Source organism: Spermophilus citellus (assembly GCF_964194105.1).
Source record: "Spermophilus citellus genome assembly, chromosome: 5".
NCBI lineage: Eukaryota > Metazoa > Chordata > Mammalia > Rodentia > Sciuridae > Spermophilus > Spermophilus citellus.
In genome coordinates this window covers 10,215,184-10,235,596 of record NC_138186.1, presented here as the reverse complement: position 1 = coordinate 10,235,596, position 20,413 = coordinate 10,215,184, and the positions used below count along the sequence as shown (strand labels likewise).

Here is a 20,413-nt window from a genome sequence, read left to right as displayed (position 1 = left end):
ACATGCCTGTAATCAGTCCATCTATTCAGGAGGCTGAGGCAGGAGGATCAAAGAGTCCAGCCTCATCAATTTACAGAGGCCTCAAGCAATTTAGCAAGACCTTGACTTAAACTAAAAAGGTTTGGGATGTAGTTTAGCAGTAAAACACTCCTGTGTTCAGTCCCTGTTGCCCCCTGCCTGGGGGGGGGGTGGAGTGTACTAAAGAAGCCTCAGTTCTGAGGTTGGTGAAGCTCCGCAGGGTGGCTGTTGACAAGCTTGTGCAGGACAGTTTTCATTACTGGCAACTCTACTGAGGGAGCTGGGGCTCTGGGGCCTCCTTCCAGAGCCCACTGTTGCTTCTGAATACACTTGGTGAGGGGCCTGTCAAGGCTACGTCAAGAAAACTTGCAGGCCAGCCTGGGGTATTGTGGTTGGCGGGCAGCACATTTGTGAACTTGCCGTTTTTGTTACCATTCCAACTTGGAACGGTGCTGGATGGGATTCTGGCAGTTTCTAAAAAATGCTGTTTTCAGAGCCCCGCCCCCGCCGCTTCGAGTACAGCTCTTCATTTGGCCTGTTGTTCAGCCCCCAGCAAATGTGCTTGCCTTTGGCCAGATGGGTGTGGTTCAGGGTTGTCCTGCAGGTCAGTTCAGGAAGAAGCTGTGGGTCACGTGGCCTTTCTGGAGCCTGTAGGTGCTCCCTTGTGTAGGGGTGAGAGCTGCCTTTGCCCTGATCTCTCCCCGGATTCTCATTTCTGACACCTGTGGCACCGAGTTGGGTCAGTAGAGCTCTTTATCTGTGATCCATTCCGAGACTACTCTGTTCCCCAGTAGAGGTGGCTGAATTGACTGAGGATGGGCTATAGCTAAAACCCACATGTGCACCCCAGGGTGCCCCGTCTTGGGCATCCCGGGTGGGCTGGCTCGGCCCGGAGAGGAGGGGTGGCAGGCTCAGCTTCACCTTTCTGCCAGAGGTCATGGAGCACCCATAGGCCACATCTTTGAAGATGTAGCAAAGGCTGGCACCATTCATTTGTTCTTGTCAAACATCTTGGTGTAAACAAGTGCTTTTACATGTTTTTAGGTTTCTTGTTGGTGACCTGTGATGATGTGGCGAACATCTGCCCATAGGTTACGGGCAGGGGTGTACACGATGTCAGGTTGGATATTGACCTTGTGGAATTCCACTGAGGTTTTATTTCCAGTGTTGACCCTTTAACTGAGAACTTTGGATCAGAACCGTGAAGCAGTCTGTCTTGCTTTCTGTTGAAAGCCTGTGAACTGGTGGTCAAGGAAGGCCCGCCACTGAGAAGGGCCTTGTCTTGGGAGGTGTGCGCAGGCGTGTGGGCGAGGTGAGGAGGGGAGTGCTGCTGTGCGCGGCTTGCCTGATTCTGCTGAGCCATGACCACAGCCCACAGGGCACCAGTGTGAGCACAGGTTCTGGAATGAAGTAGATGTTGGGTTTGTGTCTATACAGCTAAAGGGCACTTAGTCTCCAAGCCTCATTCCTTTGTGTACTCGGTGGCAGCCATAACGCCACTTAGGGTCAGCTCTGAGGACTTCTCAAGGTGCACCTGTGCCGGGTCCAGCCTCGAGAGTGGATTCAGTAGCTCCGAGGTGGGCCCCGATTCTGCATTTCTAATAATTCCCAAGTAATTCTGAATCGCCCTTTGAGAATGAAATGCACATGCCATGAGCAATAGATGACAAGTACCCAGTGCCCGTTCTCTGCTGTGCGGTCACTGTGAGTGCACCATGGCTTTCGCTGGTTCGGATTCTTGGGATTCTTAGGATTCTCCATTGTCCTTTGGGGACCTTTTTCTTTGCACGGGGCGGGCGAGGGTTTCCTTCCTCAGCTTGTGCAGGGACAGTACAGAGCTCATCTGGAATCACTTAGAGACCAGCAGCCGGTCTGCACCTCTTTCCCATGTCCTCTGGGTGTCGCTTTGTTCAGCAGTGCCCTGCCTGCGAGCCTGGCATTTCTGCCATGAACGGCTCTTGAGGCAGACAGTATGGTGTAGTTGTGGATTGCCTTCGAATTGCCTCTTTTTAAGAATATTCCCACCTTCTTGTGGGTCACAGCACCTTATGCTTTGCTTGAAATTCTTTTCTGCCTAGGATACATGGGTGATATTCTGGCTAAGAGGTGGACAAGAATGCAGTATCCATCGTGTTTCTCTTTACATTTTTTTCCTGCCTTGAGTCTTCCCATAGCTCTTGGCAGTGGGTACTTGTGTGTGTCTCTCCCTCCGTCAGTCTGCACTGTGGAATGTTTCCCACTGGGCTTGTTCTTTCCCTGGGCTCACAGGTTTTGACTTGCACAAGCCTTGATTTAATCTGCGCCCTGTGGGGACGTCTTCCATAACACACACACCCACCCGCAGCCTGCCCCCGCTTTCATGGCTACCTCAGTGTGCGGTTTTTACAAAGCAAGTTTTGTTGTAGTTCAGAAAGGGAGATGACACTGAGTAGCACTACGCCGTCTCTCTCTGCTCAGAATCACACTTCTGGTCATGTTTTCCATGACAGGCGATTCTAGACACCCATCAAGGTTTTCTCGGTGACCTACGTTTAAAAACTGAATTGGTTGTATTTTTAGCCTGTGGGGTTATTTAGGGGCAAGGGAATCTTTGAAGGAACATTACACAGAGATTGGGATGGAGCCAGGTCCTAGAGGAGTTGATGGGGAGAGAGATTTTCAGAAAATTCTTGCAAGGGCAAATAAGGTCACCTCTGATGGGTGTTTATTTGTGAAGTGAGGAAGGGAATGCATTGGTTACCATTGTCATGGCAACCGAGGCTGTTCCCTCCCCTGGGCACAACAGGAAACAAATCCATTCATCTATCCAAGTATGAGTCTCAGAATTCCATTATGTGATTCCCTGGATTGTCAATTCACATGTTTTCATAGCAGGTTATTGGGTATTCTCCAATAGTATTCTGTAGTAGCTTAATTCTACTCGAGTCAATAAATACCCTTCCTTAGCTTCCGTTCCCTGCGCGATGAGAAGGTTCCCCGTCTACAGCAGTGTGCCTCCACTTGCAGTATCTGGGACCTACAGAGAGTCCACCACTGCTGGGACGTGACTTTGCAATCACGGGGTCTGTGCCACGTGAGAATTCTGTTCTTCATGAACAGACTTGGGAGTTTGTTTCAGTAGAAAAATGATCACGGTTACCATCAAGTAATAGCTTTAATTCTGGCTGGGTTACTTTTATTTATATATTGATTTACTTTTGAGAAGGGTTCTGCTCTGTTGCCCAGGCTGCTCTGAAGTCCCGGACCCAGGTGATCCTCATGCCTGGTTTAATTCAGTTTTGATTTCCACAAGTTTTCTTCTTTATCTACACACCCCACCCCCAAATATTAGGTTCCTTTCAAATAGTGGTTTCAGTGTGCACTGTTTGTAGCTTCAGCTTTCTGAGTGTGTCCTCAGACTTGGCTCAAGCACAGTCTGCTGACCCCCAGTCTGCTGTGTGCTGGTGGTGCCGTCCTTCCTGTGATGGAGAGCGGGACGCTCGCTCCACCAAGTGAAAGGTGTTTGTAGGGGGTGCATGTGAGGGGCTGTCCTGGCCGGGGATTCTGGCTCGCCTTGCGCAGGGACCTTACGATGGTATTTGCCCAGCATTGTTTAAACTGAATCCAGGACTCAAGGTGTGGTTTTGAATTGCAGATCCTCACAAGGGCCAGATGTCCAGCCCCTGGGAATTCTTGCTTAATGTAGAAAGGGGTCCCATTCAGGAGTTTTGGTTGAGGCGCCTGGCGTGATGTTCCCCACTCCCGGCCCAGGTCCTATCTGTCTGGGGCGGATGTGCAGAATGACCCCATTATCCTTCCCTTGCCTCATGAGGCTCCCACTTTCTCTTAGATTTCTGCCTCCATAATTTTTTCCTCATTTTTCTTCAATGGCTTTAGGCCAAACCTGAATGTCTTGGTCTGTTAGATTCTTGGAAATGACCCGCATGCCACACTGTACTCCACCTCGCGGCTCTCCGTGACTGCCCCTCCCCCAACACCACTGCAAGTCCTAATTTGAGAAGTGGGGGGTCACTGACCCCCCCCCCCCACTCCTGTCTCTCCTGTTTCCAGGGTGGTACTGCAGCTTAGGCAGCTTGAGGCTTTTTCCTATACCAATATCTCGTGTTCATTCTCATGGTCACTTAAAATGGGTTCAGTTCTTGGAAGAATGAAATTCCCGTGCCTTTCCCTCTTTGGGATGCTGTCGGATTTCCCATCTAGTGCTCAGTGTTCCCTTCCCTTCCTGCCCCAGTGTGCTGGACTCTTCTAGAGCTCGCCTGGGAAGGAGCCCAGCCGTGCAGGCCTGGGGGAGCCTGTGTGTGCACCCCTGTCCTGCATGCCAGCCGCGAGGTTGTGCTCTGAGCTCATTCAGCCTGGAAGCTGGGCGTAAGGTCTCCTGTGAAACATGTTCGCTGTTTCATTACTTACTGATTCTGCCCCTCGTTTGATTTTAGTACTCCTGAGGTTTGTTGTGTTTTTATAATCCCATCAACAGGACTGGGGCCTTGTGGGCAACCGAGGCAGTTTGAAGCCCCCTTTCAAACCCTGATTCTTGCCATCAGGTCAAAAAGATTTCAAGATTTTGTTTCTCGATAACAGGCGTGAATTTATTGAAGGGATGTGGAAAGGGAGAGAGGGACGGAGTGCCTCTTCCGCATGGCAGTTTTATTTGGGGATCCCAGAGAAGTTTCCAGAGAGTCACACCCAGGTCCACCTCCTGACATTTGATGGACAGCAGGATGACATCAGATTTTGAAGTCCCTACTACCATGACCAATCTAGGGTCGCTTTGGCCCATGCTGACTAGTTCTAAAGTCAGAACTGGTCTGTGTAGGAGTCAGCAGCCCCCTTCCCTTTCAGGTTCCTGTGTTGCTGTTATCAACATCATGTTGGGTCTGCCTTCTCCTGCAGATAACAGGTGATTTTACTGAGAACTGAGACATACCCTGCCCATTTAAGCCAGGCAGGGCTGCAGAAAATTGCTTCTTGGAAAAAGAAAGCATGTGGGGGACAGCACAGCAGGTCCATTTATGGAATTATCCTCTTGTCCTTGTGTCTCCACCACTCAACATCTGTCTGTCCCCTATCAGTCCCAGAACAGTCATGTAGAACAGGAAGAGGTGACTTACCTGGAGGCACCATGAGCCCCAACAGCATATCCTATTTCTACCTGCAAAACTGATTTGTATAACATTTTTCACTTAAAATCATTTAACATAAAAACACTTCTGAGCAGCAACTGTGAATCTCTGCATCATCATTTTAGAAAGTATTATTGGGCGAAATCTGGGAATTGTATAAAATGTGAGAATGTTATGCCGAAAGTCTTTTGCTCCACCCTCTAAAGTTAGGGGACCTGAGAATTACTGTGAAAACAAGATGAGCGAGAAAGAAACAGGGGTTCTGCAAGACCAGCTTGGACTTGACATCCTCATGGGAGTGGGGAATGGTGGCCTTGTAGTCCTGGGGAGGGGTGGAGAGAGGTTTAGGAGAAAGGAACAATTTTTGGGAAAGAACTGGTCCCGTAGGCAAGTACACTGGGGTCAATGATAGTTCTGTGACTGTCCATTGTTGCTCCCAGGTAGGGCATTGATGGATTGATGGGTGTTGAACTTTTTTTTTTTTTTTTAAGTGGGTGTGGTTGTGCTTTCAGGCAGAAATTTTAGGAACTGCAGTGTGTTTAGTGCAAAGGAATTTTTTGTTAAGAGTGGTGTATTCTGTACCCCTTTAACCAAGATGCTGGATGTGACGGCACACGCCTGTGATCCCTGCCTCTTGGGAGGCTGAGGCAGGAGGACCATAAGTTTTTAAGGCAAGTTTAAGTTTAAGGAAGTGTCCAGCAGAAAGTGATCTCTCAGCCAGCTCATGCACAGATTGCTGGAGGTGGAGCCAGGGCCACTCTTCCCAGGTCTGGTGCCACAGCATTTGGCATCTGTTGACTCCTGGATCAAAGGCAGACCACAAGGCAGGTTTAGGCTGGTGGAATTGAAGAGAGTCGTCATGGAGAGCAGTTGGCCATCCTCCTTGCACCCCCACGTTTGCCCAGTTTGCTGAGTCGGAAGAGGAGGATCTAGAGTGGAGAAGGATGTCGTTGATTCTGTGATTGCTCAGCATGTCACTGTTTCCAGTTTGGACAGTGTGACATTTTTTTCCCCTTCCTCTTGCCTCTTCCTTCACTTGGGTCCACACCGTCACCCCTTGCCCTGCCCTCTGCCCTTCTCTGGAGTACCTCTTAGGAAATGCTGCCCTTTTTCTCCTCCCAGGTGGCTTGGCTGGGTATTGCTGGAAAATAACCACAAGGCAACTTTCCTCCGTGGTGTTCCTTTCTGCTCAATAGAAATTGTTTATTCTGAATTTGGCTGGGTGGTGGATGGGGAATGCAGTCGGTGCCTATTACAGACAGTGATCACTTATTCTCATTTTGAAGGACTCATTGAAGCTAAGGGTAAAAGATAAGGGGTGGTATGGACCATATCAAAGACCTTATTTTTGGTGTGTGAGTCTGCTGGGTGGGTCTCCACCCCTCTCCTGCTGGAACTGCCTGTTATTTCATTAGGATTTTGCAGAACTTTGGTGCCCCCTCCCCCCTTGACTTCATCATCTTTCCTCTTTTGTAATTAAAGGAAGTGAGCAGCGCCTGCTCCAGGGAGACCCGCTGAAGGTCCCCTGGGCCATCTCTGGCTGCAGCCTTCTTGGGAGAGTCCAAGCTGTGCTGAAGAAGGCTGACCTTGTGGCTTTGCCATTTCCTGTCTACAGACAGGGAAAATTGGCTTAAGCCTAGGGATTAATGAAGGACTTAATTCAACAGGAAGTCTTTCAGCCCTGAATTGCTGAGGGGATGCCTAGAGTTTGGGGTGTTTTTACGTTGGATCCCGCCTAGTCATCTTTTCTTAGGGTGTTTCCTGGATCTAAATTAGGACCATGAGTCTAAATGCCCAGAAGTGACCTGCTGACCTCACCTTTGAGGAGAATGGCTTGTCCTGCTGTGTTCCTACCTCAGTCACCTCCTGGGGGTTTGTGCTCCTGGCTTTCCTGAAGTCCTGAAAGCCCACTGAGCAGCTTTTCTGTTGTCACAGCGAATGCAAATAGGTGGTCTCTGGAGGTGAGCTATCAGGCACTGGGTGGCCCCTGGGGGGTTTGTTGCTGTTGCTGGAAGGTGACATCTGGATTTCAACTGGTGGATCAGGGAGAGGCAACCAGCGCTTCCTGGAGGTGAAAAAAAAAACCTCCGCTTGAGGATGGAGAAGAGCTCACTACGGTGGTGACGGTGTACAGGAGGAAGAAATGCCGCCTTCTGGTGTCGGGCATCCCCTGGGTGTCCTGGGACAGGACCCCCGCGGAGAAGGGGCTGCTGTGGTGGACACAGATCCACACACAGTGGCTACACAGCCTGCAAGATCAGCGAGGTCTGCCAGGTGGCCAGCGAGGAACTGGGAGGACTCTCCGGGGAAAGGTGTTGAGGCCAGGGAATGACCATAAAGAATGTAAACAAGATAAAACATTGCTTGGTAGAGGGTGTGAGGCGACCCCTTGTGTCCCATTCTCCCCACGCAGGGTTCCTCGGTCTGAGTCAGTTATTATATAATTAATCATAATTATACAATCAGTAATATATGAGAACATCATTAGAGATGTCCATGGCTTTTTGGAGGATATCCTGGGAACCCTTAGGAAGGAAAGGGATGGACATCTGGACTCCACTGCGTATGTGAAATCCTTCAAATTTCCTTGGTTTTTATTTAAATGTCCATGCCAGCTGGGTGTGATGGTGCATGCCTATAACCCAGGAGCTCGGAAGGCCAAGGCAGGAGGATTGCAGGTTTGGATGGCAGCCTCAGCAACTTTAGGAGACCCTGTCTTAAAAATTAAAGATCTGGGAATGTAGCTCAGTGATAGTGTCCTTGGGTTAAATTCAGGTCCGTGACTGCAGCTGCTGGAGCCTCATATCTTGAGTGGAGGTGCTGAATGGGCAACATCCTGTTTTCCAGTGGGAGATGGTGCGCACAGCAGAGAGGTGGAGAGTTGTCTTGTTATGTTTATTACCTCTGAGCAGATTCTTAAACTGGGACATTCACTCCTCTTCAGGCAACTGCCTTGCACACCTTTAAACCTCTTTTCCAGAGGTTCACGAAGAGACTGTGTGTGAATTGTAGTGGATCCCTTTTAGAAGAGGGTTTTGGTTGGTGGGGATTGGGTAATGCCTCGTACTCAGCTTGCTAAGGAAATTTCTATCAGAGCCCAAAATGAACACTTTGGGTATCTTCCTGAAAGAATGTGTGAGTTGAGTGCCCCGTGGCATTGCTTTCCTTTTTATTTTCTTGGCAGTAAGTTCACCTTTTGATGCCGCCAGAACAGTCCCGCGTGTTGCAGTTTAGCTCTGGGCGTTACTGTGAGCTCCTGTGTAAACAGCAGTGGATCCTGGTGTGCAGTGGGTTGGTGGGATGTGAGATGGTAAACAGTGTTTGTGTGCTACTTCCTGTGAACAGCGGCTGGATTCCTAGCTGACTGCAGATGTCAGTGTAGGTTCTAAAAACCTGGCCCATGCTGTCCTTGTCTTAATTCAGAATTCTCTTTTTCTCTCCCAAGGGGTGATACCAGAGCTGGAGTCTAAAGACTCACTCTCGCCATCTGCTGGTGCTAGTTGGTACCTGGCCAGATTTCCAGTGGGTGGGGAAGGGCTCTGGGATCCCTTTGCTGTTAAGTAAAGCAGCTCTCCCTCTGAGCTGAAGGGGAGAGAAGGCTGCCCTGGACTCTTGTGGACTTGGTTTTATTGTTTTTTGTAGGGCTGCGATGGATCCCAGGGCCTCATACTTGCTGGGCACCTGCCACCCCTGGCCCTGTGGAGTCCCAGAGACCACACTTCTCCCTAGAGTGTTCCTGGGGGAGCATCTCTGTAGAACCCACTTCCCATTGATGCTCTGAGAAGGATCCCATGGGCCCGGGGAGCGTTGGAGAAACGAGTTTCTTAGTGTTTTTTTTTTTTTTTTTCCCCTTGAAACATGATTCTCGCCTCACAGGTCATTCACTCTGTCTTCCCAGCTCTTCTCTTTGCCAGGGGATGGTTGCCAGGAGATTTTTGGCAGTTTGCGGTTGGGTATTGAGTAACCTAAAATTGAAAAACTGCTAGGGTTTTGTTGAAATGATATTTAAAAAAAACTAAATTGGCAATCCCACCTTGAGAGTGAGCAGAAAGGCAAATTAACATTTTAACTGGCACTTCTAGGCTTTTAAAACTGAAATATACTTTGGATAATTTGTTCACACCTTGTCTATATATTAGGGATTTCCTTGGCCAGATCTTGGCTGGGTTCTTCAGATCCGTTGTCCTCATTTGCTCTTTCGCCTTGAGTGCAGTGTGTTTGTTTGCTTGGGCCTCTTTCTGGGCCAACACTGTGTTGAGAAGAGCATTTGTGACACCTAGCTCCCGGGCTTGCATGGGATCCCCAATAAGAATGCAGTCGGTCACGCTGCTCGGGGCTGCCGGGACAGGCAGCTTCGCCTTGGTGGTAAACTGAGACTGACATTTATGTAACTGACATATAGGTGACACTTGTGATTGAAGGAATAAAAGGTCTTTATTGCAGCTTTAATTGTTGATTAACGATGATCCCCCTCCAGTTTGACATGGTTGCTTTCTAGAACACAAAAGAACTCAATGTCAAATGTTTCCTTGATCAAGGCATTTGTGATTTCCAGGCAGTCTCTGTTCTTTGACATTTCAGGATGCTGCAAAGATTTTAAGCAATGTAATTGGATAATTTTGTTAATTGAGTCAAAAGACATACTGCATATTGCTTTTCATAGTTTGTGTAGGATGTCATCAACTGACCCGAGGTTTGTGTACACCAAGGAGCGTTTGACTGGGTGGGGGGGTTCTTCCTTGCTGTGTGTTTAGTTGTATTAACTTGTTCTCTTTCCTGTCTCCTGTTCCTTTCCCATGGATTAAAGAGGAGAAAAGCTCTCCTTTCTCCCCTATGTTCTGAGTGACTGAGGTGCTGGTGAGGTTGGAGCATCTTCCTGGGTGTTGTGTTGCTTGCCTTCTTGGGCCAGCATCTAGGTAACGCTGACAAGTACACTTCAGCGATTGGGTTAGTATTCCTGAGGATGCCTGTGTTCTGAAGGAAGTCATGTGTTTGTGCAAATGAGCTATTTCTCACTGAAAAGTTTCAGCATTAGGATGGAGAGTACAGATAGCACAGCTACCCTTCACTAATTTAAGGCAATTATAGAATGATTTATGGGGCAGTGATGTTTTTCTAAAAATATGATTTTTTTCCACCTCCTTATATCTAAATGTTAACATATTTGGCTGTTTCACCTGTGACCTGGTTAGAAAATTGGCTCTAGGGATCTTTAACTTAGCCAGCCAGGTAGTTTGGAGATTCAGATTCTGACTCCCAGTGGGAGCCTGCAGAAGATCAGGGCTTCTCACCCAGAACCAAGGACTCCTGGGTCAAAGGAGTTAGTGCAGGAAGGACTTCTAAACAGAAACCTTGTTGTATGGCACAGGTCGGGGAGCACAGACGCTTAGAGATAGGCGGAGCCTTATTTATCTCTGTTTTGCTGTCCTTTTTATTATTTCTAATAGTTTGATAAGATCAAGGCCCCCCTGGTGGTAGACAGCAGGTCAGTTTTCCCAGGCTTGTGATACCACTGCAGTCTTCCTGGTGCCAGTCTGACCAGAGCAGTCAGTCCTCTTGAGGATCCATCCGGAGCAGCTCGACCAACAGAAAATACCTTCAGGCGAATCCGGCAATGGCAAGCTTCTCCTCTAAATAGCTCCCTGTGTAACTTAATTAAGACAAGTGCTGCAAATATTTAATATCCTGTGGGTTTTTTTTTCCTAGCATAAACAAGCTATTTCTTCTGTGTATATGTTAACAAAAGAAATAAACCGAGGCCCGTGAAGCCATGTGGCTAGATCTCGGATGCCATAGAGCAAAGCCCCTCTCTTGAGCCGGCGGGTTCACCTTCTGTGATGTCTTGTAACCTGTGAGCAGTCGGGGAGTGTGACATGGAATGGGTGGGCAGCTCCTGGAAGGACGGAGACCGTGGCCCCCATGGCCAGCGTCGTCCCCCTGGCAGGCGGGCGTGAGCTGGTCTCTGCGAGCTCCGGGTTCACTTGAGGATGTGTTTATTTTCGCCCTGCCGTTCAGGATGTTTACAGCCGTCCTGTGTGGTTTGCCCGCAACTGCACTTGCATTTGAATTTGGTGGGCAGCTTGCCCTGGGTAGAGGATACCCCGCTGGCCCCCTGCAACCTCCGGCGCACACACGGGCACGTTCTTGTTCCTTTGAGTAGCTGCCAGGTTTGGAGAGTGTGTGTCTGGGGGTGGAATAGAGTGGGTAATTATTTGGGGGATGGAAACACAGGACATGTTTTTGAATAGGCCTTTCAGTGAGTTGGCAGAGCCGCAGGGCCGCTCCCACACCGCCACAAAGAGCAGAGCCATGCTGGTCATTTTGCATTTGCCAGACGCAGTGTCTTATTTTTTGAATGAACAGGCCCTCCCTCCCCACCCATTCTCTACCCTTTGTTCAGAATTGGGATGTAATCTAAATAATTGGATTTACCAGCTTATGTGTTTAATATTGGAAAATTGAGTTAATAAAATGATGGTTTGGCATGATCGTCCCTCAGCAAGGGACCAGCTGTGCACTGACTCCAGACAGCTCCGTCTCCCCGGCTCCTGCTTTCCTTGCACCGCGAATGTGTGTTGGGCCGTCCTTGGGTTGGTAGTCGGGAATCCTGGACAGACTGGAATTTAATTAACCTAGAAATGGCTGTTGTGCTGAGGTCAGGCGGCCCTCAAGATGGAGCTCACAGATAGCTACACAGTGGGGGACCCAGAGGAAACCTGGAGAAAAGGTGCCACCCTCTCTTGTGAGGCACCCAGGAAGACTGCCCAGGAAGCTTCTGAATGCGTCCTTGAGGCAGGGCGGAGGGAGCTGGGGAGGTGGGCACAGAAAAAACAGGCTGGTGCAGGGCTGACTCACGGGGTACTCTTCAAGCCTCCTTGCAAAATAACTAACGCTAGCTACTGGGGGTGGTTGGCAGCACAGAGCTGGGGACCCACAACCAGGGCTAAGCACACGCCCTACCCTGGAGCCCTTAGTAGTAGCAATTATTTATGTACTTAGATATCCACAGAAAGGCACTATATGTTGTTTTTAACCTAAATTATAAGTTTTGTTCTTGTGTTTATTTCCTCGTATCCAAACTCTGGAGCAATTCAGAATCTGTCCTTGAACCTCACTTGCACTGCTATGAGGTGCCTGCCACAAGGATTCACCTGAGTGGGGTGTTACTGGAGCTCATCGTGGGTGGCCAGGACAGCAAAGCCAACACCTGCAGTCCCCATGGGGGCTCTGTGAGATGGAAAGCTCCACCCCAGGCACCAGGTTCCTGGTGTCCTCTGGGTCACGTTTGCTTAGTCACTGGGGAGCTGGGCTTCTTGCTCTGAGGGGTCATATTTTGCTGCCACTTCTTACTACCTTATTGTTCATAGTCTTCTTTCTATGCAGGAGCAGTTTCTTGTTGAGGTCCTGAAAGTGTGAGATGCTGTGTGCTCCACTGTGGCATGTACATGTCATCTTTTCATTGTTGCCACATAGTCTCCTCATTGGTAGGATTTGTAAATCATTTTTTTTTAAAGCTGAAACACTTATACTGCTGCATGAAAACAGGATTTTTATCTATAAAATTCCTGCATTACTCGGTGTGAATTATGTCCATTTGGATTGTAGAATTTGGAATTAAAAATTCCAGTAGAGCTATGAGCTGAGACACGCATCTGTAATTCCAGCAGCTTGGGGGAGGCCAAGGCAGGAGGATCATGAGTTCAAGGCCAGCCTCAGCAGTTTAGCAAGACCTTAGCAGCTTAGTGAGACCCTGTCTCAGAAGTAAAACATGAAAAGGGCTGGGGTAGCTTCATGGTCAGGTGCCCCTGAGTAGAATTCCCAGGCACGCCACCCCCTTCCCCTCAGTAGAACAAAATAAAAAATTAGTAGTTGTTTATTTTTTAGTTGTAGCTGGACACAGCACCTTTATCTATTGACTTCTATATGGTGCTGTGGATCGAACCCAGCGCTCTACCCCACAACCCCAGCCCTAAGTTTTCTAAATTAGAAACAAAACATTTTTTTCAACAGGTGGAAGGGTGGGGGAGAACACAGGTGTGTGGAGGCCAGGGAGTTAGTTCATTGGCTCTCCCCGGGCTGTGCTGGGGCTCGGTGACTGTGGCACTTGTCCTCCGCTGGCTTTCTCTGATCCGTGTTGCCCCAGGCCTGCCTGCAGCCAGGTGCCAGTAAATTTAATTCAGAAACCGGGAGTGAGGCTTTAGAAACTTTTAAGTGTTTTCATCAAATAGACTTTGTATCTACTGAATGTCACAAAGGATTTAGGCTTGTGTTTTCTCTAATTCTCGTGTTAAAAAGCACATATCCACCACTTGACCCAACTATCTCGCTCCTCCCTTTATACCCAAAGGACTTAAAATCAGCATATTTCAGTGACATGGCCATGTTTGTACAGCTCCGTTCACACTAGGTAAACTATGGAACCAACTTAGATGGCGTTAGTAGATGAATAGATAAAACAAAATGGTATATGTACTCGATGAAATATTACATAGCCTTAAAGAAGAATGAAATTATGGCATTTGCCCGTAAATGGATGGAGTTGGAGAATGTCATACTAAGCAAAATAAGCCAATCTCAAAAATCCAAAGGCTAAATATTTTCTCTGACAAACAAATGCTAATTCCCAATAAGGGGGTGGTGCTGGGGAAGAATAGTTACTTTAGGTGGTAGGGAGGGGAGAGGGCATGGGGACAGGAAGGATAGTGGAATGAAACAGGCATTATTACCTTTATGTACATCTATCACTGCATGACCGATGTATTTCTACAGCACATACAATCAGAAAAATGAGAAATTATACCCCTTCTATGTGGGACTAATACCTAGATGCATAAATGCATTCTACTGTCATGTTATAAATAGAACAAATTTACAAAAAACAGCCAAGCAATTTTTTTTTTTTTAAAGCATGTATCAGTTTGCAATAGTTAGGCTACTTTCCCCTTCAAATGCTCTAAAGTTGTCTGTCACACATACCTTCCACCTGATATGTCTGGACTTCAGCGTCCCCCGTCCCCTGTGACGGTGCCACCTCTGGGCTTAGCTCCCGGGTTACAGCCAGGCGGTTGATGGCAAAGATGCTCTGTGGGGTTGCTCTCTTTCCTTTCCTTCTAGAATATGGGGAGATTCTGTGCAGTGATTAGCTGTCCCCCTTGTTAATGGGACTGCCTCCTGCTGCCCTTTGAAGGGATGTGGGCACTTCCACTAGCAGCGAAGTTTTTAAAAGGCTGTAGGTTACCCATGACATAGCTGAGGAGTCATGTCGTCTCCTTGTACTGAGTTGATTGCAGGGAAACAACTTTTTCTCCTTAGAGCAAGAAGTACAAATACCTCGCAATATATTGCATTTAATGTTTTTTGGGATGGTGAATTTATGCAATAAAAATTTAAAGATATTGACTTGTACAAAATAAACAGTTCTGTAGTATTTTGTTAAAAAATGGAATGTTATTTATAAATGTCTCAGGGTTTTGAGCTTCAGAAGTTTACTGTGCTCGCTATTTTTATACACTGTGCTCATTACTGTTTTATATGATCTGCTCCCAACAATAAGATTGCAAGGGACAATTGCATTCATGTCCTGATTTTTGCTTGATTGATCTGAGTTAGGTGGCATTACCAGTCCCTTGGTGTTTTAGGGTTCTTTCTTTGGAACTCTAACAGACGTCTCTTGGGGCCCTTAAAGCTGCTGCCTGGCTCTTCTGTGTTCTGCCCTCCAGTGCCTCTTCTCGGGCCTGCGAGAAGGTCCACATGGCTGACCTGGAGCAGGTCAGAAGCATGCTCTCATTCCTGGAGATGCCGTGTTCAATGTTGAGATTTTTGCAGTGAAGGAAGATCAGTGCCAGGTCCGTTCTTACCTAACATTAAACTATGACCGTGTCTTTGTGTGCAGAAAGGGACTTCCACTCTTGGCTACGGTGTTAGGGAAGGAGTACAAACACTGTCCCAGGATTCATGAGGGCTCACGTGCCTCTTGTAAGGCCTTTCTGGTCACATGTGCTCTGAGGATGCACAATGGTTCTTAGTGGGGAACAGGTCCATTTGAATCCCTGATTTAGGATTTGGGTTTGACCCTGCTGGCCAAGGGGGGACTGTGATTTCCTGGGGTTGGGTACACTAAGAAGATCTGCTCCCTGCATTTATTTTACAGGCTCTGGTTATTCAGGTGTGCTCATACGGCTGACTTCAGGAGGTAGGGGTGGGAGGGTTCGTGGTCTAGGTTAGTGGGCTGGGAGAGGGGAGGGTAAACAGGCAGAGTTAGACTTGTATGTTGTTCAGTGAAAGCTGTGGCTGCTCCGTGCAGCAGGGCCTGCACTACTTCTCGCCGCCGTCCCAGATACAGGGATGGAACCCATCAATCCCCGCGTCAGTCACTGCCTGCTGTTTTTGAAGGGCATGTGTAGTTTGCACACGCTTATGCTTACACACCCAGCACTCGTGGCACGTACTTTATGTCCCTGTAACAAATTTATGGTGCCTTAAAGCAGGCCTGTGTGGCTTATGAGTGTGAGAGAACCTTAATTAGAAACAAAGGGTTTGCGTGGATGGCGTCCTTTCCTCCGGGTGTGCAGGATCTTATCGCTCCACATAGGTCTGTATCCTCCCGCCTCTGCCCCACTCTTAATTTTCCTTCTTGCTTTCGCAGGCCCAGGCTGCAAGCACAAAGGAAGTTTGCTCAGTCCCAGCCGAACAGCCCCAGCACAACTCCAGTGAAGGTCGTGGAGCCTTTGCTACCCCCGCCAGCTACTCAAATTTCTGACCTCTCCAAAAGGAAGCCTAAGACGGAAGACTTTCTCACTTTTCTCTGCCTTCGAGGTGAGCCCATGTGGCTGCTGTGTTGGAGGGCAGAGGAATGGCCCTGCACAGACCTGGCCCTGGCCCTCCTCCCAGCCTTCCTTCCCCAGCCGGGTCGGTGGGGGTCTCAACGAGGCATCCTATTGAGAAGGTGCCCTCTAGCTTTTTGGACCAGCCACCTGTTGAGTCTTTGTGTTTCTTTTGTTTTCATCTGACTTTTAACTCCCCCTTCTTAGTGAATGCTGGGCTGCACTCTTGGTAGGGTTTTTTGGGTGGTGGTGGTGGTGGTTTCATTTTTGTTTTTTGGTACTAGGGATTAAACCCAGGGGCTCTTGACTGTGGAACAACATCCTCAGTCCTTTTTACTGTTTAGTTCTCTAAGAGTTGAGGAAACTGTCTCAAGAACTAAGGGAAGGCCTGGGGGTGTAGCTCAGTGGTGAAGCGCCTCTGTTCAGTATCCAGGATGGATGGATAGATGGGGGCATCTCTGGAGGACACTGAGGGCCAGATGGTGAGGAGTTGGGAAACCCTGACCTTGCAGAGCTCCTTGGGTGAGCTTCATTGAGAAGAGGGTGAACAAGAGGAGAGGCTTTAATGCTGCATATTTGTGGAAAGGCTTGAATGGAAGTTCATTGTTTATTAAAAAATCTTTTGGGGGTGGTAATAAAGGATTTAAGTACATTGCTTTTTTCTGAACTTAACTATCTGCTTCCACCTGCTCCTCCCCCTGCCTGACATTTTTTATTGGTATGTTGTAGCTGAAGGTGATGGTGGGATCATTTGTTGCCTGTGGTACCTGCACAGTGCCGTGACCTAACTCTGCCAGTGTCCCTCCCCGTGACTCCCCTGCCTCCTGCACGACTGCGTCGTGACCCATCTCCAGCACACTGTGCCACCCTCCCAGGGTGGGGCATGGCATTGTTGTGTGACCCTCTGTTGGGACCCTCATAGGAGAGAGACATCCCCACCTCCCCGTGCTGCTGGTGCTTCCTGGTTGGTGTCCAGGGACTGTGTTCAGGATTGGCCCTGCCTTCTGCTGCCCTGTGTTGCCTGCTCCGCGTGGAAGAGGCCCTTGGGCGCTTTTTTTTTTTTTTTTTGACTTGGAAATTTGAAGGTGATAGGCCAGATATTGTGTCGAATGGCCCTTGTGGTGTTTCTGTGTAATTGGACTCGGGCTTTGCGTTCTGGGCTGGATAGTTAGTGAAGTTGAACACGATCCTTCCTTCTTGCCTTTGGGTCCTCTGTCCCTGTTTTGGATGACGTTCTTATTGGTCATTCCGTAGGGGTGATGAGCCTCCAGTGTGAAGTTACTCATTTCAACCTTCCTAGTACCCGAGGGATAGATTAAAAGTTCCATTGAAGCTGGACCTCTTTCATTTCTCAGTCGAACCCATTTTTCTTCATCTGTTCATTTCCTGTTTTATGCAGAGGGCTGAGATCTGTTACTGTCACTGTTGGGCTCATCCCAGATCTTGTCACTGGCAGCTCTTCTGGATGGCCATCTTGTCCTTGTGGACATTCCTGTTGTCCTTCCAGCCCTGCTTGCAGCACAGGTGTTCCAGGCCCATCTTGTGCTCTTACCCTGGTCCCCAGTGGGCCATTTCTCAAAGCTGCCCTGGTTGGTTTTACTGGCAACTGATGTTTAGGAGTCGGGATCTGGGCTTTAGGTGTCCTGCCAGCTAATATTAGTGCTGTTTATCACTGGCACCTTTGGGTGCAGGTATGTTGATAGTCCCTGGAGATGCTCTCATAATCCTCCTCAGCTGTGGATCACATGGCTGTTAAAGGAGGGCAGTGATGGACTAACCACCAATTCATGTGTGCCAATCTTTCCAGAGCTCCTGTGGAGAGTTCCTGTGCTCCTAAGTGTTAATTCTAAGGGATGGCATGTGCTGCTGGGGTGGCCATGGAGGGAAGAGAGGAGAGTGGCTGATAGGTATCAGGAATGCCAGGCGAGTGGGGCAGTGAGAAGGAATTTGAGCAAAGGAATATTTGTAGGGTCCCTGGTATCATTAGCACGAGGAGCTCAGTGCAGTAATTAAAGTTCTGTTGTGATGTGTGTGATGAGACTCTATTTTGTGACCTGGGTCATGCATCTTTTTAATGCATTTGGAGCTAGATGCTTTAAAAGGGCACCCCCCCCCCCTTTGGGAAATTTATTTGGCTATCTGGAATTGCTGAATGGTACTATTAAATAAAAAAAAAGTAAACAAATTGCACCTGGAGAAAATCTTGCCCAGCACTCACTTTGAGGTTTCAAGATTGTACGCAAAGAATTATCAACACAATTTACCTCTTTAAGATGTCAAGTGCAATGAAGGTCTAGATAAGAAACTTAAGAGATATGTAAAACAATTTTGGAAAAATGTTCTGAGTCTTGGAAATTTATTCCTTCATTTTGAATCAGGCAACAAAATTGATTTTATTTTTTTTTAAAGCTGGTCTAAAATAAATACTCATTGCACTATTACTTTTTTCTCCTATAGTTTTTATATCTAAGGTATTAAAAATGAGAGTCATTCTAGTTTTAAAATAACACGTTTTGGAGCCATGCACGGCGGCGCACACCTGTAATCCCAGGGACTTGGAAGGCTGAGGGAGGAGGATTGCAAGTTTAAGACTAGGCTCAAAGAGACCCTAATGAGACCTGACTCAAAAAGGCTCAGTGTTTGAGCGCCCCTGCATTTCATCTCCTGTACCAAAACAAATGTTTTTGTTTTTTTTTTAAGATCAGGTATGTTTACCAGATCTGGCTGAACAAACCACAAATGATAGGCACAGTGTGTGATACTTTCATGGCTCTGGAAATCGGGCGAATTAGATGGTATATTTTAATATGTAATTACTTGACCTTATTAAAATTCATTTTGAATTAGAGGGGTTATGTTGATGATCCCTATAATGTACTACTATTAATAATTTCAGTTTTAATTTTAAAAAGTATCTAACTTTTGTGTCATAAAAGTATTTCTAGTTCCTCTTAGGAATAGCAACAGAAAAGTAGGCAGGAGGGTGAACTCAAAACAGCTTGTCTTGGGTTGGCACAGACGACCATCACTCGCTGTCTCCTTTGCTCACATCTTCCCAAGCCCAGCTCTGTGCGCATACTTGAGGCATAAAATTCCTGAAAAGGTGCTGGATTGTGGTTTTTGTTGTAGGATCACATCCCTGCCTGCCTGTCAAATTTTAGTAGTTGAACCTTGTTCCATTTGTGAATGTTTCCTAATTTGATAGCAACAGCTGATGATGCATATCCTCAGTTGAATCTTTGGCTGCTTTGAAGCCTTTCAGGTCATGTTAACAGTTAGGAATTGGACGAACATTCGAGACCTGCATTCTAAACCAAACAGAGCTTGTCAGCCTCAGACCTCACATCGAGCACGGGAGTCCATCACCCTCAGGTGACAGTGGGCACGGGAGGGTAGACATGGCAGTCTTTAATAAGCTCATTATTATTTATAGGGGAAAAAATCAGGGTGCAGAAATAATGAAGGAATCCAATCAAAGACCTGGTAGTGATGTTTGTGGTCGTGGATCACTCATCATTCTTCTTCCAGTCCCTGGTGATTAGTTTTTATTGGTCTCTGTGCTAGTTTGCAGTATTGGAGAGTAAGTGGGCTGGGGGAGGCAGGAAGTAGAATTCTTGAAGCCTTGTTTGCTGTTCGTGGGAGATCATAGAGCCCAGTCCCTGTCTCCTAGAGGCCCCAGTGTGTATCTTGCAAATGGGCGCCCTGGACCATTACTAGTGGGATTAGCATGGATTTGGAAACAGACCAGCTAGTCATGTGGGCTAAAAAAAAAAAAAAAAAAAACCTTTAGCGAAATTTTTAAAGATGAGCCATATGTGGTGGCATACACTTCTGATCCAGCAGCTTAGGAGGCAGGCAGGAGGATTGCAAGTTCAAGGTCAACCTCAGCTGACTCAAAAAAGAACAGGGGATGTTCAGAGGTGCCTCTGAGTTCAATCCCCAGCACCCAAAAAAAAAAAAAAATTTTTTTTTTTTTTTTAAATTCTCTCTCATGGGGCTTAAACCCACCAGCCATGTTTTGGAGAGGCTTTTTCCTTTCCTGTTGATGTCATGCCCTGGAATCTCCAAGGTGAAAGAGGATAGCAGGAACATGTTTCGGGGGCCTGCCGTGTGGCTCCCTTCAGTGATTATTTCTAGGGGCCACACCCCTCTTGCCAGGGAAGTAATTAGCATCTTCTGCAGTGCCCGGTGAAGAGGGTTTGTGTGTGCCCTGTGCGTGATGCAAGGCGTGCCACCGCTGCCTATCCTGTCACCAGGCTCATTGTTGTTAATGAGTTCTGTCTTCCTCTCTTTGTTCTGACTATAATTATTAAGAGATTTAAAAGAGCTTAATGCAGCAGAGCAGTGGCAGGTTAAAAGATTCTCTTATTTACATTTTTCTCTTTATGAGGCACTGCAGATGAGGGGGATTCCCACAGGGGACTCCTGACGCTTGTGCACAGAAGCACCGCT

General features: G+C 47.7%; 1 protein-coding gene across 5 annotated transcripts in view; it reads left to right on the top strand.

Moving 5' to 3' along the window:
* The window catches only part of JARID2 (jumonji and AT-rich interaction domain containing 2), a 229,289-nt gene that overhangs the window by 147,981 nt on the left and 60,895 nt on the right, over positions 1-20,413 (top strand). For all 5 annotated transcript variants that reach the window (XM_081294272.1, XM_081294274.1, XM_081294273.1 and 2 more), the window contains one exon: positions 15,784-15,953. Coding sequence is in view for 2 of the 5 variants with exons in the window: in XM_081294274.1 (XP_081150400.1) it covers positions 15,784-15,953 (170 nt within the window). In the remaining 3 variants the exon portion in view is untranslated. The remainder of the gene's footprint in view (positions 1-15,783; positions 15,954-20,413) is intronic.